This window comes from Dreissena polymorpha, chromosome 8 (genome assembly GCF_020536995.1).
Source record: "Dreissena polymorpha isolate Duluth1 chromosome 8, UMN_Dpol_1.0, whole genome shotgun sequence".
NCBI lineage: Eukaryota > Metazoa > Mollusca > Bivalvia > Myida > Dreissenidae > Dreissena > Dreissena polymorpha.
The window spans coordinates 39,546,647-39,570,272 of NC_068362.1; the positions used below are offsets into that span (position 1 = coordinate 39,546,647).

At 36.3% G+C, this 23,626-nt stretch overlaps 1 protein-coding gene across 2 annotated transcripts in view; it reads left to right on the forward strand.

Annotated features, from left to right (window-relative positions):
* Positions 1 to 23,626, forward strand: part of LOC127841066 (uncharacterized) — a 34,871-nt gene that overhangs the window by 3,024 nt on the left and 8,221 nt on the right. For both annotated transcript variants that reach the window (XM_052369604.1, XM_052369605.1), the window contains exons 2-7: positions 5,457 to 5,676; positions 6,950 to 7,069; positions 7,398 to 7,896; positions 11,115 to 11,282; positions 11,395 to 11,636; positions 21,000 to 21,070. In XM_052369604.1, the coding sequence (XP_052225564.1) occupies positions 5,501 to 5,676; positions 6,950 to 7,069; positions 7,398 to 7,896; positions 11,115 to 11,282; positions 11,395 to 11,636; positions 21,000 to 21,070 (1,276 nt within the window). In that variant the 5' untranslated portion in view covers positions 5,457 to 5,500. The remainder of the gene's footprint in view (positions 1 to 5,456; positions 5,677 to 6,949; positions 7,070 to 7,397; positions 7,897 to 11,114; positions 11,283 to 11,394; positions 11,637 to 20,999; positions 21,071 to 23,626) is intronic.

The following is a 23,626-nucleotide window of genomic DNA, read 5'->3' on the forward strand; positions in this document are numbered from 1 at the left end:
CTGGCACTGACATGAGAAGTAACTGACGAAACATCTTTTTGTTTTGTTTTAAAACATCTTGGCTACTTTCCCAAAACCGTACCATTCTACGAACGTTGCTATAGTTGTCCGCCAACTATAAATTATCTATTAGCAAAGTAAAGCACTGCAATATCATACTTAAAACAATATGTCAACCGAATTATATATTAATTGCGTATTTGCTAGGTTACTTGTTACTGGCTTTCATTTTCTGCAGACAAACAAAACACATATTTTATTTCATTCGCAAACGACGTATCTCTAACCGTTTTCGGATACGGTATGGTTCGTCGAATTTAATTTATTTCCAACGGTCTTTATAACATTTTTTATAGAATGACAAATACACATGCGGTGTTACGGATGGTCTGATTGATAAAATTTTGCATTGTACTCGCAAGAAATTGCACATAGAAAGAAAATAAAGAATAACAATAAGCAAGGGCTGGAGGGGCTCTGCCCTCTATTCCCTTTATCCTACGGTCTCTGAATCTCTGCTTAATTTTCCGTATTTCAAATTTGGGACAATTGACACCTTGATATATATTACATGTATGTCACTACAAGTGCGAGTGTATTTTTCACAATGTTGGTCACAATGTATGTTTGCATTATCTCTTTTATTGACTGGAATATATTAAGAAATAAATGTTTAGATATTTGTAAATTTGTTGCTTTATATATATATATATATATATATATATATATATATATATATATATATATATATATATATATATATATATATATATATATCTCAGTAATTCGCTTTAAGTACAAAAGATCATTTACTCTCCTGCGTTATTATTATGACTCATACAAATTTGTTTTTGACTCTTGAAAATTTGGTCCCAAGAGTCATTGACTCTTGAGATTGGAGGTCTAAGGAAAGCCCTGGCAATATATGTAAATTTCCAGAAAGGAAATTTATTTCTGCGTTTAATAAGACCAAGTTCATGGAAATCGCTCCACACATATGATGAAGTACTGGCTGTTCAACGCATTGCACCCTATATTCGGGTCATTTTGAGTTGAATACCTTGTTATAGATTTGATAGTGAAAAATATGTTTTCAGAGAAATCGATTTTTCGTTTTAATTTGATTATTTTTCATTAAAAATGATGTTTTCGCTAATTAATATCATAGCTACACGCTAACCACATGTGTATTTGACAACTTCAATCGAGTTTATATTTATTTTGAGACAATCCCCAAATTCCTGAATATGGGTCACCACATGTCCGTTATTCACTAAATCCTGAGTTGCAGCTTTCATGCTTATTTTATATGGTACACATCAATTTGGTTTCTGAGCATTCTTACTTTTGTAAAGGACACATAATACTAAAATATTACATCAATGAACATTATGTTTACCACACTAAATCTGCAAAATTCCAGAAACCATTCGTCTGCACTTTTCCTGTCGTCACAAAAACGGTGCGTACATAACGTGACCTTGTTTTGCTTTCGAAAAAGGAAACAGTTGTAAACATTGACACACGTCAACAATACATGTAGCATGAATCGACTTAACAATGATAGGCTTTTTGTATTCAATTCATAGAAAACTATATATCCTAACATAAATAAAAGTATTTTGCAAAAAACGTTTAACCTATCCGTTACTCACTAAACTCCGCTATACACCAATCGACTGTACCATTTTTTTCAAAAAATGAATTATCTGCAAGTTAACAAATAAAATGAGCACTCACACTGAACATTTCAAGCCAAAATGAATGTAAATCAATATTTGAGTTGATATGTGCTATTGATACCAAGCAATTAAAAAAACACATAATTCCCACTTGGAAGATTCACTGAGTTCACAGCTCGAATTTTCCAAATTTCAGTGTTTTTCGCACTATTTTGTCCCAATTGGTATGGTATAGGTACTTTTACCCAATTGGGGAAGAAAAATCACTGGTTCTCAAATGCTTTTAGCTTTTATGACACATACATACAGCTCAACGTTGTTCCTTTCATTTTTTTTTCATGTTGAATGAAAAATATATCTTGTGTATGTCTATAACATTGAGTTTAACTTATCTTGTGACACTTTGATCATCAGGTTGAACAAAAGGGATTAAGGCCATGAAACCTGGGTGAAGCATGCCTGAGGGCAATGGACCATAACTTTTGTGGAATTGGGTTCTTAAATATGATCATGACAATCCAACACCATATTTACATTATAATGTACATGATCATGACAATCCAACACCATATTTACATTATAATGTACATGATCATGACAATCCAACACCTTATTTACATTATAATGTACATGATCATGACAATCCAACACCATTTTTACATTATAATGTACTTGATCATGACAATCCAACACCATATTTACATTATAATGTACATGATCATGACAATCCAACACCATTTTTACATTATAATGTACATGATCATGACAATCCAACACCATTTTTACATTATAATGTACATGATCATGACAATCCAACACCATATTTACATTATAATGTACATGATCATGACAATCCAACACCATATTTACATTATAATGTACACGATCATGACAATCCAACACCATTAGTGCGTTCAGTTACAGGGAACGTTCGCTATAGTTCGCGAACGTTCGCTATTGAACGCTCGGTTTGCAGGGAACGTTCGCGAACCGAAGCGAACCCTCTCGGGAGGTAGTTCGCTAGCGAAACCAAGATGGCAGACATATAAGTTGTCGTTGTTGTTCAGTGTACCTTCGATATTTTTTTATTTTTTTGTAGTACATAGAATGAATTGAATTATAAACAAAGTGTATAGGAGGTTTTGGGGATTTCGATAATGACGTCAAGTTTGCGCATGCTCCAATTTTAGCCGTCAACACTGCGGACATTCTGCTATTGTTTGCGTTTGATGAACGGCATCGTGTTAAGGTTTCAATCATATTCGCGACCCTTTTTAAGAACAACAAAATAATCAGAAATTGAAATTCTTTCAGATTAAATAGAATCCAATGAACGAACACAAATAAGGACGAAAACAAACAACAAATTGATTGATTTTATGTAATCAACATACAGAAACTGATTTGAACCTATATGTCTGTAAAAACTCACCTTGTTACAGATTAACTAAATCCTCTTAATACATGTAAATGTTTTATTTAATTGTTCACACCAATGTTGACACTCTTTATTTCAGCATTTTTAACCACCCAGTGTTTAATTGCCCCTTTGTTTATCACAAACCGATTATCTCGATATGATCGGATACTGTCCAGACAATTACTAAGAAAACAGGGTGTCATAAACACAGGGACCTATACTTGTATGTCTCTGTATGGGGTCATAAACCGCGGGTGTCTGGTCATTAAACACGATTTATGATACCTCCATGTCATCTCTTGGCATGTTAAGCCAAAAACTTAACTGTTGCTTAAATAAAATATTTGAACATATTTAAAAAAATAGACGCTCATTTGTCCGAAATGGATGAACAGGAACTATTAAGTATATATATATAAGCCAGTTTAAACCAGAGACCTACGTCTCTGTTTAAACATAACAAAAAAGTGTTTAATAATAACAATACATTAAAAATATTGTGGAAATATACTGCTACACAATTAACGTATTTAACGGGTACCTGCAAATATACGTTTAAATATCGTGCGTTACTGCAGTGTTCGAAACATCATCGTGAAAACAAGCAATCGCGTTTGATCATAATATGGATATAAAATACTTGGGTAAAATAAATGTATAGATTCATAGTATAATAAAATGCCAGAATTTTATCGCTCATTATCACTACAAAAGAGTTTTCAATATACATGTACATTCAAAGACAGTTCAATTCGCAAAATATGCATGTGTTTTTTTCCATTTGAATGCTAAAATGTATTAATATTTTCATTAAATGTAAACGAAACGAAAATTCATTCAATGTTAAAGAAAATTACAATTTCATTTGAAGATTGTATTGTATTGCGCTATTTTAGGGCTTTATTTTATAACTGATTCAATGCACCTCTTACACTAAATTTTGATCGCTAATGCAAAATAACACTATCGCATCCACGCCACTTATAATTATAATAAAACTATTATAGGTTTTATTATTTTTGAAATATCTTTTATTTAAGTCTTAATCTAAAAAAGAATACGGGTTTTTATAGTTTTGTATTATGAAATTGTCAGTATTTAGTCTTCTGACGACCTTTCCTCTGATACAATGTTGTTATTCGCGATTTCCTCCATCAAATTCGCAATCAATTTTCTGGGAGCCGCCATCTTGAAACGTTCGCTCCGAACTTATAGTTCAATAAGACTGAATCGGAAACGAATGATCATTGGCGAACGTTCGCTGTAACTGAACGCACTACATGTTTACATTATAATGTACATGATCATTGCATGTTGTATAGCTTCCTGACTTTTCACTTGTCCACTTTTTTAGAGCCCTGTTAAAGTCAAACAAATCTGGTGTAATTAACTGTGATTTACCTTTTTTCAAGCTTCTTTTATCTAATTTGGTATTAGCAGTTTAATGTGCGACAAACACTTTAAATTTGGCTTCCTACATCACCGGGCGAAGTTTTGGCTCATGTTGCCCTCACGACTGATGTATTTTTTAAAAGTGAAATGTATCTGGATCAAACCTTGATGTTTCCCTAGGTAACAAAAAACTAAGCGAAACATAAACATAATAAGAAAATTCCAAGACTTATCCTTATTTTAAAGCCTGAAAAAAAAGTTGTTTGGTTTACCCTCTTAATCGAGTCACACAACTGTCTAGGCTCTAAAAGAGAGCTTTCAAGTATGCAAAAGACATTGACATAGAGCGGCATAAGAACCTACAAAAGTACACAGGTACTTAATGTAGAAATGCTTACCATGGTATTGTCAGAGATATTCTATCCTACAGCAACTCAGCAAATCTTTTCTCATATGTAATTTGTAAAGGAAAGAGTTGCATATGTGTCAAGTCTCACGGTTTTGGGCATGCAATGACGGTCTCTTGCTGACTTAGTAATTTTTCACGCATTTTTTCACAAAAAAAAAATGAAAAAAGTAATGTTTGGATTTCATAAAATGTTGTATAATTACTACCGAGACGTGCGGGCTGTTTTAGTGGTTTCTAATATAAATACCACATGTACTGAAAACTGTTTAACGGTGTTAATGTACATGTATCATCACCACGCCACCAGTGTCTATGTAAACAAAAAAAATCAACTTCAAAATCTCAGCAAGTGGCTCACGGGCAAAGAAAAAACCTTCAAGCAAGAAAAGATCTAATTTCAGAAAAAAAGTCTTAATCTTAAACCTTCAATTTGTAATGTGAGGCAGTCATTTAGGAAAACTATATACTTTTGTAAGATAATTAGAATGGGGCCAAATTGTGGCCCAAATTTGACACACACAAAAACAATCCGCTGATATTATTGTCCTTCCAGACTGTTAACATTCTACAATTGCTGTGACAACATCATCCCACGTCATGACGGCCACAGTGGACGACTCTCTCCGTGAGCAGAGCAAACTGTTGCTACGGCGACTAAAGGACAAGCAGACTCAACTCCAGGACATTGTGAACCCCAGCTTGTCCGAGGAACCGACGGGGGCCAGTGTGAAGTCACCTCCAAGTATTACCTACACCAGGCAGACAGCTAAAAGGTGACACAAACAGTATATTGGAGCTTCGTTAAGGAAAAACTGGGCCTATTGCATTTAAGTGACGTCCTAGATTAGAATCTGCAGCTGGCACGGTCCAGTATGGGACAAAACTCTCCGCTTGTATGGTATTTTTGGTTTAAAGGCTGTCTCGTCTTTATGAAAATCCAGTTTAAAAGGAAAGTGTCTCAAACATGTGTCCAATGGCTTTTCTGGGATGACACTTTACGCACATTAATTAATTGCTGTTTTCCCAGCAACCAGTTTTTCCTACCTTATGAAAATGTCTTGCTCCATTAAATCTTTTATTTCATGACAAGATCTTGCACATTTTACATCATAAACAAACGTGATGTAATTAATTTCTTACTTTTATTTGTGGTTTATCCACAAACAAATTAATTATTTCATTAAATAAAACTGAATGCACAGTTTAGGACCCTGTTACTTCTGATTTGGTGTTTTAGGTGTATTTATTCTGTATCATCGAAGAGGTGAGTATTGGGACTTTGTTTTTTCTTTGGATGAGCCTTTGAAATATATTAAAATATCTCAAGCAATCATGTACAAGAACCTTGAATGTTTGTCTTATTATGCCCCCCTTTGAAGAAGAGGGGGTATATTGTTTTGCAGATGTCGGTCCGTCCGTCGGTCCGTCCACCAGATGGTTTCCGGATGATAACTCAAGAACGCTTAGGCATAGGATCATTTAACTTAATAGGTACATTGATCATGACTGGCAGATGACCCCAATTGATTTTCAGGTCACTTGGTCAAAGGTCAAGGTCACAGTGACTTGAAACAGTAAAATGGATTCCTGATGATAACTCAAAAATGCTTACACCTGGATCATAAAACTTCATAGGAACATTGATCATGACTGGCAGATGACCCCTATTGATTTTCAGGTCACTAGGTCAAAGGTCAAGGTCACAGTGACTTGAAACAGTAAAATGGTTTCAGGATGATAACTCAAGAATGCTTACCCCTAGGATCATGAAACTTCATTGGTACATTGATCATAACTGGCAGATGACCCCTATTAATTTTAAGGTCACTAGGTCAAATGTCAAGATCACGGTGACAAAAAACGTATTCACAAAATGGCTGCCACTACAACTGACAGCCCAAATGGGGGGCATGCATGTTTTACAAACAGCCCTTGTTTATATTACGGTACCTTAACAATGCAATTAGTGTTATTATTTTTCAATTACTGTTTGTTACTTCACAAGGTGAACTAATAAAACAGAAGCCACATGATGTCTCATTGCAGGCCGCAGGTCAAGACCCCGGTTAGAAGGCTTGAGGGTGATAGGACTAACCTCAAAGAGAAAGTTGACACATCGTTACAGAAGTCTGTGACAGAACGCTCAGCTGTGGAGGGAAAGGCCAGGTAAGGCTTACATATGGGTAGCTTTGAGAAAACTGCTCTTAATGCAGTCTGCACAGGCTAATCAGCTTTTCACTCAATCCAAAAAAAATCCCTTAGGTCTCACTCCTCAAGTGGAGACATGCAGGGTCCTTTCGGGGTGGGGTGGGGTTATAATGAAAACACAATGTTGATCAACTGTTAACAAAATATCTGCCCTAACTCGTTCACTTTACTGCAAAGCTTAACTTAACAAATGATTGTTTAATCCAGTTTTAAATTTCACAATGAGAGGTAATGTAGTTATGTTTTAATCTTAAATCATGAAATTCATATGCTGTTTTCACATCAGGTTGTGCAAACGTCAAACCCAATCAAAAGAAGACACGCACAAGAACTATCAAGACGACAATTGCACAGATCACAAAGAAAACTACATGGGAGCTCTGCCAGAGAAAAATGTCTGTTCTAAAATAATGGAAACACCATCGAACGAACCCCAGAGTCGAGACACAAACCCAGACCTGTCTGATCTCCGTAAAGACATTGAAGCAGAACATATGGATCAACTGAAAACCTTTGGAAAAATTTCTGATGATTCACTGTTTATAGAAAACAGGTCCAATGAAACTGGGTCAGGAGGGTCGGCTACACCTAACACGTTACAGAAGCGACGCATTATTGATCGGAACGTGCGGGTGAACGGGGTTCGAGACCTGAACGCGAGTGAGTTGATGAGAGAGGTGGAGGATGACTATACAAGGTTGAACTATAGTTACTCCAACGTGGATGATACTGACCTGAAGTTTCTGCAGGAGAGACTTGCACAGGCTGAACTTGCAGATACACAGGTAGTCTAGCGGAATTTTGTACGGGGAAGGGAAACAGGCTGAACTTGCAGATACACAGGTAGTCTAGCGGAATTTTGTACGGGGAAGGGAAACAGGCTGAACTTGCAGATACACAGGTAGTCTAGCGGAATTTTCTATGGGGAAGGAATAGAAGAGAGCCTTTGCTGTTGAAAACCGTCTAAATGCATGTGCAATCAGCAAAGGCTCATCAGGGATGACACTTTTCACTTGTGTTATATTTTTCATTCATTGTCTGCACATGCATTAGACTTGGTTTTTTCAGAGCAAGGATCAAATAGTTGTTATTAAAAGGAACCAAAATGTGTTAAGCCATACTTGCCAGAAATTTTCAGGTCCGAATCGGGACATTCCATTAAAAATGTCGGGACATTTAACCAAAAGCTTGACACCTAAAACGATCAATCATGCCACCTTTACTGTACTCAGTAATCAGTATATTACTTACAAAACCTCATTTCTTGCAAAAAAATGATGATAAATGTGTTTTGGAATTTACCTGAAATAAACACACATGTGCACTATGCAAATGAATCCATGATGTGAAATTCCAGGGCATGCCTTTATGTCACATCCATTTAGGACAGAGGCATTTGTAATCGTTCAACCCGATGTGCGCGCATCAAGCACTGTTTTTATTCAACCAATCATCAATTTACTCTAAATTTAGATTGATGCAATATGTGCAAATTATTTTCTGAAAATCAGTCAAAAACTAAAGTAAATATATGCAAAACATCAATGTGTATCGGTCAGAGCTCAATTTGTTTGATATACCAGATTGGTGTTTTGACAGAATATGTGGGGACAGTGGTCTAGTGATAGGATGCTGGTCTAGGGATCGGAAGGTCCCAGGTTTGAAACTCGCTCGAGGCACTGGATTTTCCTGAGCAAAGAATTAATCCCACACTTGCTCCTCTCCACCCAGGTGTATAAATTGGTACTTGTGAGGGAAAAAAGTCAATGTGCCGTGGCTGCCTTCTGCGCCATATGTAAACGGACAAGCTAAATTCCAGTGATCGGGGGTTAATGTCGATGTGGGCTGAAGATGCATACGTTATCAAAGCAGACAATAAACCGCACCTTTAACTTTTAACAGATTACCGCGTAATAATATCTTTGGACTTGATTTGGGCCATGAAATACAAAAGCAGTCTGCTTTTAATTCACAATGATGCATCTATCGCTAGCAATTAGCTACCCCTATCATAAACACACCATGGTGTGAAAGCCCGATAAAATCAATAATTTGCCAATAGATCGGTGATAAGGTGTCAAAAACAACACTGGATCACTCGACTTGTAGATATGGTTTGTTAATAGGGGGCAATAAAGGGATTAGCAATGGTACATGTAGTTTAAGCCAGACAGAGCTTGATTATCGAATTTTATTGTGAACTTATAGAATGTAGGTCGTTTTTTACGAATGTAGGGACAAAGTGTGTCACATCTGGATACCCGGACAAACACCCCAAAAGCAGGACTGTCCTGCCAAGATTGGGATGTCTGGCATGTATGGTTAAGCACATTTTATGAAGTTTATCTTTACCAAAGAACCTTAAAGGGGCCTTTTCACAGATTTTGGCATTTTTTAACTTATTCATTAAATGCTTTATATTGATAAATGTAAACATTGGATCGTAAAAGCTCCAGTAAAAAATCAAGAATAAAATTAAAAAAAGGAAAAGAACATTGCCCGGAGCAGGTTTCGAACCAGTGACCCCTGGAGTCCTGCCAGAGTCCTGAAGTAAAAACGCTTTAGCCTACAGAGCTGTTCCGCCGAGTACACATACTTGACGTATTTTATACCTTATATAAGCAATCTTCGTAGTTTCACAAAATGTAACGACAAAAACAGAACTCTCCAAATTATTCAATCGTTTCGCGTTGCAACGCTTTATAATTTTTAGGTTTTAAAAAAATCGTCAAAAGATGCATATAATGGCTATATTAGACCATGGTAAATGTTCAGTATTACTGTTTCCTCACAAATATCATAACTAAAACGAAAATTTGCGAATCTGAAACAACTTTTTTCAATTTTGTCAATTTACCAAAGCGTGAAAAGATCCCTTTAAGACTGTATTAGCAATACTTCAAAACTCATGAGCACAACAGTATCTAGTTGAGCTGTTGTGATGTCCCTATGTCTGGCAGTGTGCAGTACGCATCGTCAACTTTTAGCTGGTTACCATTCTAGCAGACACATTTTTCATCCAAATTTGAATACAATTTTCTGAATGAATATCTGGATAATATCTTGGTGGATTTGAATCAGGGTGCTGTATGTCCAAAAACTATGTCTCCATGTTAAATCTCAGGAAAACCCTGTTGCCACTCCAGAGTCCACAGTTATGGCTCAATCTGAATGAAATATGGTCTGGATTTTGTTATCTTGGCAATGTGTGTTTAAAAACTAGGTCACCAGGTCAATCCAAGAAAAACCTTGTTTCTACTCTAGTGGCCACATTTATTACTAAATCTTCAAGAAACTTTGTCGGAATGTTTGTCTTGACAATATGGAAGCTATGTTTGAATCTGGGGCTTTTGCATAACACAAATAAGGTCACCAGGTTAAATCAGTAAAAACATTTGTACCAGTTTATACGATACATTTGTATATTTATTACTCAACTTTGATGACACTTGGTCAGAATACAAATGATTTATCTTGACAATATGAAGGCAATGTTTGAAACTGGGTCTATTAGGTTTAAAAACCTTTATAACCAGGTCAAGTCATCAGCGATTGGTGAGTGCTTAAGGGCTACCATGGTCCTATTGTATTAAATAACCAGAAGCAATGTGTGTGTATCTGCAGTGATTTCATTCTTTATGAAGTACTGGAAACGGCACTTTCCCAATGATGAAAAAACTACAAATTTCCAATTGCTGTCAACAAAATTCCCAATTACAGGTTTCCAAAAACAAAAAAAAACAAAAAAATGCATTATTAAGTTAGTTTCCCTATGCAGCTCTATGACTTGATCCTAAGTAAATATAATATTGACAGCTTGACAACACTAAGTTATCAATTTAAAAGTATTTGGGAGCAAAAAATCAAATACACCAATTTCCCACTTTGATGACTTCACAATACGAATTTTCCAATATTAGGATTTTTTAGGTACATTTATCCCAATTAGGCTGGTACTGGTACTTTTCACAATTGGGTAAAAAAATCACTGATTTGTTTCCAGGACTGCTATGAAGTCCCTGTGCGGGATACAGACTCTGACCCGGAAACTCCCGGATATGCTCAGAACCTCGATGACCCGGCAAACTCCAGAAAGATCGCAAAATTCATCAGAGATACGAAGAAACCAAAGTCAATACTTCTCTCTAATAATACCAGCAGACTGAATAAGGTACCTTTACAAACAATTGTTTCTTAAGATAATTGATCATCTTAATTTTTCCTAGTTTCCACATAGCAAAACTTATTTTATTTATAACTTATGACGCGCTTTCTTTCCATAGTCCAGCACTGCCAATGGCAGCAGGGTGAGCTTTCGAAGTCCATCGCGTGACTCCTCTGGGAACCTTACCTATGAGATGGACTCATTCTCCAGGCAGCAGCAGAGGATGCTGGGATACGATTGGATAGCAGCTCTAATAGAGAATGACCCAAACGCTGTCAACCAATCAGAAACATTCTTTGATGAGCTGCGAGAGTTCCGCAAGCTGAACATGCAGGAGTGCTCGAATCAGATGTACATGGAGTAAGTCAGTCAATGAGGGTCCTGTGTGTAATCCTTTCCAGCTCAGATATGCATTTTTATCTGTTTGCAGTCTCGTAGAAAATCGAATTAGTTAAAGACTTTTCTTAAGAAAGTCAAGTTTTGAAGGCTCAGTTTCCAACTGTTAGATAATGATGAATAGGCTTTACAGCCTGCAAGTTACTCTACAGTACACTCCACGCGTTTTCCCCAATTTCCCTCCATACTCCGCGGGGATTGACCTGGAGGGAGATTAAGAAAATCCCGCGAGACGCGGCGTTTGCATGATTTTGGACGCGGCGGTTAACGATCGGCAAACTGATAAGCCGACGCGGTGGCAATCGGCGTTGGCAACGCGGGGGGAAACTCCGCGTTTTACGAGATAACGATCAATTTAATTTTGTTTGACTTCCTGATTTTCAAATAAAATTACATTTATTACTAGTACATACATGTACATGTAGTATAATATTTACAATTTAAAAAAAAACAACCAAGATAGATCGATCCCGACGTGGTTGTAGAAGTAGTTGTAGTTGTATAGAAAACTAGTTGATTTACAACACACAAAACGTCGTCTTTTAACTAATACTTACCAATTAATATAAACACAGTTTGCAACATTGTTTTTATTTTGATAATATAATCCAAAGTTTTCATGTTAGCAGGTGATTTTCTATACTGAACATGTAAACAAATGACCAAGGACCATAAACATCTTGCAAATCTGTGTGAATTGACAGTTTGACGTAATCAAAGAAAAGCCGCTTCATGTCTTAAGGCATAACTTACTCAAGTAAACACTTTCAACAAATGCATAATGAATGGTTTTTATTGTCGGAACAAAGTCAATTCTCTGCTCGCTAATGCATTTATTTTCTCTTTGTAGGTAGGTTATTCCATTGATTACTAAAAGAAGGTGATAACTATTGAGTTGATTGTTGCATTTAATATTCACAGTTGTTTTCTTGTTGCGTCGACATTCAAAACAATGTTTACCAGTAATTATGGATCGAATCGGCAGAGTGACATTCACACATGTTAATCCCTTTTGTAAAAACACCGCAGACAGCAGTCTACACAATAGGTCAGTAGACAAGCTTTGCGTGTTTTCATAACGTCAAACACTTAAAATCCAGTTCCGCCCAGATGTCTTCTTTAATCAGTTTACAGTACAATTACTGTTAAAATAATTACTCTACTAAAATACCGTAACGATAAAGATTCAGCGTGTTCGATTTGAAATTATTTTGGAGGAAATATCAACTTATTCGCGATATAATTTTGTTCAAAAATACCAAAGAAACTTTTAACCGAAATCAACAAAATTCAATGTTCTCTACGCTATAAAGTTTGTATTAAAAAAATCAATACACGCACGCTTTGCCGGAGTATACCTTGTACATTGCAGCATAATTTTCGCGCTCTTTTGTCATGATGACTGTATATTGGAAGCATTTGTAAACGTCGTGTTAACCCTAAAAATCGTAGTGTGTTTCGGATTACTAATTATTATTCTCATTTGGAAATTTGACGGAACATTTATTCTTGTGTTATATGTGTTATGATTTAAATATTAATTTGTCAAATGTCTTATATTCATTCATATTGTAGACGTACCTGTGAATTAAAAACATAATTTTTATACGTTTTAATTTTCTATACAATTATCTTTTGTATACATGTAATACAGTATTTAAACAATTTATTATAACAATGTTTTAATTTTTGGCATGCCCAGTAGCACACTGCTAACGCGGCTTTGCGCAGCGGTCACTGATAAGAACGGAAATTGTCTGCATTTACTGACTAGGCTAAAGTAGTACACGCCGCGGGAATTAGCGAACGCGGCGTTACGCCGAGCGTTTTATCGAGTTTACCTCGCTCTCTCAACGCTGCGTGAACACTCGCTAGCAGAAAAAAAACGCGGAGGGAGCGAGTTTTTTGGGGAAAACGCGGGAAGTGTACTGTAAGTTTTGGGTGGTTGCATATGGCCATTTTATACATGTGTTAGCTTATTTGGTAAGTTACTTTTTATGTCCCCCACCACTTATAGTGGGGGACATATTGTTTTTGCCCTGTCAGTTGGTTGGTTGGTTTGTGTGTTTGTTTGCTCCAACTTTAACATTTGCCATAACTTTTGCAGATGACAACTTGATATTTGGCATGCATGTGTATCTCATGTAGCTGCACATTTTGAGTGGTGAAAGGTCAAGGTCTTAATTCAAGATCAAAGGTCAAAAAATTAAAATTAAAGTGGCGCATAAGGGGACAAAGTGTTTCTGACAAACACATTTTGAGTAATGAAAGGTCAAGGTCATACTTCAGGGTTCGACATTAACTTTTTTTACAGCAAGACAGTCGGACCAGCTCCTCTTAAAATGTACTAGCCCGAGCCTGATGTCTACTAGACCACAAATGACATAGCAAATGAACACAATTGTGTCATGTAACTGTTTAATCAGGATTTATCAGTAAATAATCAGTGAACACCAGATTTTTTTTTAGGATAAAATTGACGTTTTCGTGTTTCTTCATGTTTACGTTTCGTGTCAGTTTAAGCGTCAGATTCTCTTTTATTAACTGATTTGTCGGACGAAAATCCGAAGTTGAACAAAGTCATTCTTTAAATTACATTCTCTTGTCTGCTACGCAAAAATGTTTACATTGACGATACCAATTTTCGATAGAAGTCGTAAAATCATGCTTTACAGTTTTACGACACTGCAGAAAATCATTAATATTCATGACAACTTGACCAATGTAAACAAGCAATTTCTGCAGGAAGCTCTCCTTTGCGTCTAAAAATAGCGATGAATCATGTGTATGCTCCGCGTTTATTTAAATACACTTGTTTTGTTTTAATGTAAATAACGGATACGAGAGTAATTTTACACATTAAAAATAAAGGTTTTCACAGCAGTTAGTTATAGTTATATGAATCAGTATAGATATTTTTATGTACGACCAGTCGGACAAGCTAGCCCCCAGTTTTACTAGCCCGACCACCGATTTTACTAGACAATGTCTGTCGGACGTGCCTTAGTGTCGAACCCTGTCCTTCAAGGTCAAAGGTCAAAAAAAAAATTTTTTTAATCAAAGCGGCGCAAGAGGGGACATAGTGTTTCTGACAAACACATTTCTTGTTTTTTTCACGTTTTCACTTAACCTCAAATGATTTATTCAAACATGTCCTGGAAGCAACCGGTTATTCTGTCTTTAAGTGAGCAGTGCTTTGGAAAACATTGCTTAGCATAAGCCAGTGAAGTCTGCTTCGACTAATCAGGGACTGCACTTTCTGCTTTTATTGTTGTACTTGATTATTGCACAGGCTAATCTTGGATGATTTGTTTTCACACATGCATTAAGCCCCGTTTTCCGAGAGCAAGATATAATGTATTTAAAGTTATTTTTAGAAATCAATCGAATAATGTTTTTTTGTCTAAAACTTCACTTGATTTATTCAAGAAACCCACAAGCAACCTGTAATTCTTTATTATCCCCGCAGAAAAAAAAATTTGGAGGGGATATAGTAATAGTCTCCGTCTGTCCATCTGTCCGTCCGTCTGTGCGTCTGTCTGTCTGCGTCCGTCTGTCTGCGTCCGTCTGTCTGTCCAAAACTTTGTCTGGAGCATAACTCTAAAACTACTAAAGGGATTTACTTAAAACTTGAAATATAAACAGATGGCAACTAGGAGAAGTGCAGTGACCAAGAACCATAACTCTTTCTACCTTATTTTTTTAATTATCTCCCCTTTTATATAATTTCAAAGTAAATTTTTGTCCAAAGCATAACTCTAAAACTACTGAAGGGATTTACTTGAAATATAAATAGATGGCAACTAGGAGAAGTGCAGTGACCAGGAACCATAACTCTATCTACCTTAGTTTTTTAATTATCTCCCCTTTTTAGCTTACCTGAGCACAACGTGCTCATGGTGAGCTTTTGTGATTGCCTTTTGTCTGTCGTGCGTTGTCAACATTTTGCCTTGTGTACACTCAAGAGGCCACACTTATTGTCCGATCTTCATGAAACTTGGTCAGAACATTTGTCCCATTGATACCTCGACTGAGATCGAAACTGTGTCATGCTGGGTCAAAAACTCGGTCACTAGGTCAAAAAAAAGAAAAACCTTGTGAACACTGTAGAAGTCACATTTGATGCCCAATCTTCATGTAACTTTGTCAAAATGATATGTTGGTTGAGTTCAAAAAAGTTTCCGGTCCCTTAAAAAACATGGCCGCCAGGGGGCGGGGCAGTATTCCTTATATGGCTATAGAGAAACCTTGTGAACACTCTAGAAGTCACAATTTTTGCCCAATCATCATGAAACTTGGTCAAAACATTGGTTTCATTGATATCTCGGACGAGTTCGAAAATGGTCCAGATCGGTTTAAAAAACATGACCGCCAGAGGGCGGGGCAGTTTTCTCTATATGTATATAGTGAAAATATGTGAACACTCTACAAGTCACATTTTTTGTCCAATCTTCATTAAAAGATTTGGTCAGAACATGTGTTTTCTGGATATGACGGTTGAGTTCGAAAATGGTTCAGATCGTTGAAAAAACATGGCCGCCAGGGTGTGGGGCAGTTTTCTCTATATGTATATAGTGAAAACATGTAAACAGTCTGTGATAATCCATAATGTTAAAGAAAGATAACCTGTACATACTTTCTAATAGTTAACTCCATTGTATAAACCTGGGACTTCTTTCATAAAATGTGGTGTACATAAAGACAGTAGTTTGCATGCAATTAAATAAAGGTATGTTATAAAATAACTGTACATGTACTAATGCACTGTAGAGCCTTATCTTTGAACTTTACTGATAAGCCATTAGTTAACCTACTGTGTTTTGGTGTATTTAGCAGACTACTGTGCTATGAAACTGTTTCCATGGCAACCTTGTTATTTGGCATTTTCTAAATTAGAAAGACTCTTTTGATTGAAATAACTTTTGTAAATTCTTCATATTTTTTACATTTTATTTACTGGAGTTTCCACTCTCCATAAATTGTGTTCTTTAGATTAAGTTAGACTTATTTATAAACTTGATTTTTGAAGCAACTTCTAGACTAACAGTAACTTATATTTTTGACAGATTGTGGACTTCTTTTTACATTCATTAAGGTATTTGCTGTATTTGTTCATTTTTAACAATGCATAGATTCTTTAGACTAAAGTTAGTTATTTTCATAAAAGCTGCTTTGGTTTTCACTTATAGATTAATTCTTTGAGTGTATTCATGCGTATCTGACTGGACGCCTTTAGTTAATTGAATTACAATCAGTAAGTGTGGTGAAATAAGCGTTCTTTAATAAGACTCAATAAGTATTTTTGTATTACATAAGTGCCACACAGTTACTTAACTTGTAACCGTCCCGTGACCGGTTCACTTGCGTATGTGAACGAGACCACACTATCACAGTCTTTTATAGTAAAACATTGTGAATACTTTTAGTCACATTTTTAGTTAAATCTGAATGACACTTGCTGATCTTCACACATGGTGACAATCTTTATAAGCAATATATTTTTTGCTCATGGTGAACTTTTGTGATCACCTTTTGTCAATTGTTTTTCTTCCTTTGTGCATCATGAATATTGCCTTGTTAACACTGTCGAGGCCACATTTATTGTTGGATCTTCATGAAACTTTGTCAGAAGATTTGTCCCAATAATATCTTGGACGAGTTCAAAAATGGTTCCAGTCTGTTGAGAAATATTTCCGCCATGGGGCCATTTGTTGTTCATTCTTCATGAAACTTGGTTAGAACATTTGTTCTATTGAAATCTTGGGCTGCAAAGAACAGGTCATTTATTTTTATCTCAGCTGAGCGACTTTGGGCCTTTCAGGCCCTCTTGTATATAATTTCAAAGTAAATTTTTGCCCGGAGCATAACTTCAAATCTACTGAAGGGATTTACTTGAAACTTGAAATATAAACAGATGGCAAGTACAGTACAGGCACCGTGTACTTGAACAAAAACGCCTGTCAGCGGTGTTCACTTTACCCGATGGGTGACATTTCGTCGGGACAGACACGCTACTTACCGTGGTGTTCAGCGAACACCCGAAATCGCCGCGATTGCACGCTATCGTTAACTGGAACACCTGTGATCACGGAATGACTTTCTTCCAACGTGTCTTAGGAGCCCGTGTTTCTTATCCGTAAATGTTAAATAAGCACGTGCACTACTAATTATTATGTTGGTCAGTACAAAAGCCTATAGAAAAGTACCGACTGCGTCTTTGTTTTATTTCCCAAACAAGCACTGATAATCCAATATCCTATGAATTACGAAACACAACCTTTAGATAAGCACGTGCTGTCTGTCAAAACAATAATTTGACATGTCAGTAAACATTTCAAAGTAATTCTCGGAGTGCCCCAGCTAGGATTTGAAAAGGGCAGGGGGGCTTTTTTGTCAAAAAGGCACTTTCCATACACAGTATTTTGTCAAAAGGGCACTTTCGAGCGCGCTGGCGTTTCTGGAATGCTTCCTGTTGCATGTTAATTTATATGTCATTACTAATTATTAGAATATATTATTCCCATTATTATTAACACATTCAAATATAATGTCTACAATGAGGAATAAATTAAATACCATGTAATAAGAGATTTATTAAATATCATGTGTACAAAAAAAATAGTTTTTTTAAGGGAAGGGGGGGGGGGCCTAGGAAGGGCTGGGCGGAGGTTCGGAAGGGCAGGGCAGGGCGCCCTTCAATTTAGGCCTTGCTGGAACACTGTCTCGTATATGATATCGGAAACGGGACTTGCTTTAGACATTTACAATAACGATATTTATTTTCATAAGATTTGCTGAAAACAAATGAGAACTAAACAAACATACACAGACAACACAAAATATAAATAACTATTACAAATTAAATTAAAAAACATTGGTTTATTTTTAGCGAGGCTGTTTTTACGGAGAAAACCCGAGGTATTGTCATAGCCTGCTCGCCGTCCGCCGGTGTCGTGCTAAAACCTTAACATTGGCTCTAAAATCAAAGTGCTTCCACCTACAACTTTAAAACTTCATATGTAGATGCACCTTGATGAGTTCTACACACCACACCCATATTGGGTCACTAGGTCAAAGGTCAAGGTCACTGTGACCTTTAAAAAAAAATTCTGACAAGCTTTCGCAGCCGAGTGTGGCACCCGTTATGCGGTGCTCTTGTTTTAAAAATCGCCTTTAGTTTCTCCCGATTTCCAGAAAATGACTTATACATGTTGAATGAAATCTAAATGTAGATGACTGTTCATTGGTCGTTGTAAAAGAATATTCATGAACTGTACACGGCACTTTATGTGTAATCAGATACAGTACAATAATTGATGCAATATTGAACGAACTAAAAGATGATATGACTCAGCATTTTTGACTTTTATTTATTCAGAGGAAATGCCAATTCCAAATCATTTGCGAGATACCCCAATACTTGAATGGAAATTCCCTACTTTAACAATGTTGTCTGCTCTTCTCTTTTTTTGTGTATAAATTAATACACCCACGCCTATTTTCGCATGCTTTTTGTCAAGACAAAAACTGGACACGAAAATATCATGGGCATATACATGTATTTATTTGTAGCTACAATTGGTAACAGAACATGAACTGTACACGATGCGCGCACACCACATTAAGTGATTTACGCACGTTGGAATACCCTTGTCCCGATTGGACGCTTATTTCATCAAATCTTTAAATAGAAACATATGCCAAAATTCATTTGATAATTTACTTTTGTCGTCAATATAAACACTTAATGAAAGGTATCAATGCAGTACGTTTATATTCAATTATTTTATTTTTAGCGAACACGATGTCGAGTGAACACCGCGGTAGATATTATTGGTCCGCGATGATTCGCGGTGTTCGTCTTAAGGCAAACGGCCCACACGACATTTGATCTGAACACCCTTTGCGGGTTCATATCAGTAAGCCAACAGTGAAATGAACACTGCGGCGAGTGATGTTTGTTTAAGAACACGGTGCCTGTACTGTAGGAGAAGTGCAGTGACTAAGAAAAATAACTATTAATCTATCTTAGTTTTTGAATTTTCTCCCTTTATTTAATTATGCCCCCCATCGAAGAAGAGGGGGTATATTGCTTTGCTCATGTCGGTCGGTCTGTCGGTTGGTCTGCCGGTCCGTCCACCAGGTGGTTGTCAGATGATAACTCAAGAACGCTTGGGCCTAGGATCATGAAACTTCATAGGTACGTTGATTATGACTCGCAGATGACCCCTATTGATTTTGAGGTCACTAGGTCAAAGGTCAAGGTCACAGGTGAAGGTCACAGTTACTGGAAATAGGCATTTTAAGGATTTAGCATGGTTCAAACAAGGGAAACAACTACCGTTTATGCATGTAACAGCATTTGCCTCCCTTGTAATTTATTTAAATTTTACCAAATGTAAGGCTAACTGCATTTTTGTAATGCATTGTATCAATAAACATCGGGCAAAAATGAAATAAAGGTTGCACCACCACCACCACCACCACCACCACCACCACCACCACCACCACCACCGTTGTTCACAGTGACAAAAAACGTATTCACACAATGGCTGCTACTACAACTTATAGCCCATATAGGGGGGCATGCATGTTTTACAAACAGCCCTTGTTTCAAAGTAAATTTTTGTCCGAGCATAACTCTAAATCTACTGAAGGGATTTACTTGAAACTAAAATATAAACAGATGGCAAGTAGGAGAAGTGCAGTGACTAAGAACCATAACTCTATTTACCTAGTTTTTGAATTATCTCCCTTTATTTAATTTCATAGTAAATTTTTGTCCGAAGCATATCTCTTAATCTGATGAAGGTATTTACTTGAAACTTGTAGTATAAACAGATTGCAAGTAGGAGAAGAGCAGTGACTAAGAAACATAACTCTATCATCCTTAGTCTTTTAATTATCTCCCTTTATTTAATTTCAAAGTAATTTTTTGTCTGGAGCATAACTCTATATCTACTGAAGGGATGTACTTGAAACTAGTAATATAAACAGATGGCAACTAGGAGAAGTGCAGTGAACATGAACCATAACTCTATGGGCCGTAGGTTTTTAATTACCTGCCTTTTTCATTTCCATATATTTTATTGTCTACAGCATAACTCCAACACTATATAACTAATTGATCCTTAAAATATAAATAGATGACACAGGTGCCATATTTTACAAATATTATTCTACTCTCTAAAACAAATGTTCTCATACAAACAAACACATTTTGGCGGGGATTTGGCACTACTGTTACAAGCTCTTGTTTAAATTGATTTAAATCATGCATGTTCCAAGTTTCAAACAATAGATAATAATGCTTGTTCCATATTTCAGTGGCCCCCAGGAGTTGTGGGAGCATCCTGAGAGGGAACCAGAGCCTGTGCAGCGAGCCCTTGAGGAAACAAGTGGGTTACACACCAATAATTGAGCTTTGTTCTGAAAAGACTTGGCTTAATGCATGTGCATAAGTGTCCTCCCACATTAGCCTGTGTAGTCAGCACAGGCTAATCTTGGGAGACACTTTCCGCTTATATTGAATTTTTATGCCTCCTTTTGAAGAAAAGGGGGCATACAGTGATCGGACTGTCCGTCTCTCTGTCCGTCTTTCCGTCACACTTTGCGTTTAGGTTTCTAAAAATGCTCATAACTTCTATGTCCCTTGAGATATAACCTTCATATTTGGTATGCATGTGTATATGGACAAGGCCTTTCCATACGCACACAAATTTTTACCCCTGTGACCTTAAACTTAGTGTCCACGTTTAGGTTTCGAAATCGGCGTTTAGGTTTCGAAAAATGCTCACAACTTATATGTCCCTTGAGATATAACTTTATATTTGGTATGCATGTGTATATGGACAAGGCCTTTCCATACACACAAAAAAATTTACCCCTGTGACCTTGACCTTGAACTTAGGGTCTGCGTTTAGGTTTTGAAATCTGCGTTTAGGTTTCGAAAAATGCTCATAACTTCTATGTCGCTTGAGATATAACCTTCATATTCGGTATGCATGTGTATATGGACAAGGCCTTTCCATACGCACAAAAAAATTTACCCCTGTGACCTTGACCTTGAACTTAGGGTCCGCATTAAGGTTTCAAAATCTGCGTTTAGGTTTCGAAAAATGCTCATGACTTCTATGTCCCTTGAGATATAACCTTCATATTCGATATGCATGTGTATACAGACAAGGCCTTTCCATACGCACACAAATTTTGACCCCTGTGACCTTGACCTTGAACTAAGGGTCCGTGTTTAGGTTTTGAAATCTGCGTTTAGGTTTCGAACAAAGCTCAAAACTTCTATCATGTGTTTATAGGGGGCATCATTCACCCTATGGTGAAAGCTCTTCTCTGTTTAATGAAAGTCTTTCCTTAGAAAAAATTCTGTCTAAGTGGAAAGTGTTGTCTTAGATAAGCCTGTGCGGACGTTACAGGATTATCTGCGATTACACTTTGCAGGTATGGATGAAGCTTAGTTTTCCCAGAATGAGACTCAAGTTATTGTTGAATTACTCTTAGTATGCCCTCCTTTGAAGAAAGCATCATATAACAGTCTCCTTGTTTGACTGCGTGCCTCTGCATTGGTGCCAGTGCACATATATTGGTCCAAATTTGTCTCAAAAATAAGTTTGCCATTTATGGATGGATTTTAAAATAAATTGACACAAATGTAAACCATCATAATGTAACTCATGTCGGTTGTAGATGAAGGTCTTACTTACTAGTCATAGGTCAAGTTTAACTATTATGCAGCTTGTAAATTCATGTTTGAGCCATATCTTGTTTATATATTTATAGATTTTAAAATAACATGGCACAACATGTTTACGTTCATTAGATGACTTCTATGAAGGTCAAGCTAACACTTAGAGGTCAAAGGTAAAATTTGGCCATAAAATAGAATATTGGACTGTTTCATTATCATTCATCAAGCAAATTCTCAAAAGACTAACTACAAATGACCACCATTTAAGGCTGATGTATTTGGTGTACCAACAGGGTTTTTTTTTCCACTTTTTGGGAAGATAGCCCATGGCTTTGGAATTGGGAATTTTATCAGCATTTTCATGAAATTGGGAAAATAAATTCATTAGCCTTTTTTTCCACATGAAAAGTCCACTGATTAGGGAAATACTAAATTTGATATAACTCTTTATAATCATTCAAATTAAAAGAAAAAAATCATATAATACTTTGTTAGATGTAGTTGAATTGAAATTGAGATAAAATACGCATTAGACTTTTTTCTAAAAAAAAAAAAAAAAAAAACATTTTTTTTTTTTTTTTTTTTGGAAATTGGGGATTTTTTGCCACATTTTGGGAAAAAAGTATACTTTTTGGGATTGGGAACATAGCCGAATTTCGGTTATAAAATCGGGCCAAAAAAAACCTTGACCAAACTTCTTCTTACATGCAAGACCATACCCACACATTAAAGGTCAAGGCCACACTTGGAAGTCAAAAGTCAAAATTTCCATCAAACATCAAACAGATTAGATATCTGAGCACCAATATAAATTATCAAGACAATATTCCACTTCCCATCTCCATGCATTAAAGGTTAAGGTAACATTTGAAACAAAAGTAAAAGGTGGGGGCATCTGTGTTATATCTACACAAGTCTTTTCTGATGAGGGTTATGTTTACATACCTTTAATAATAACTTCATGGGCTTTCTTATTATATTATATCATGTATATTATGTCTAGCCAAATTTATATTAATGTTTATGCATGTGCATTGCAAATATCGTAGGTAAAATATGCTGGGTAACAACATTGCTATAACATTATTATAAGTATATTTAATTATCTTTATTGACTAAATAAAGATTATTTTATTAACCAGGTTTTCCGAAAGAAAAAACTGGTTATTAGATTGGCAAATGATGGCTGGCGGGCGGGCGGAACAAGCTTGTCCAGGCTATAAATTTGTCGTTCATTGTGAGATTTTAAAAT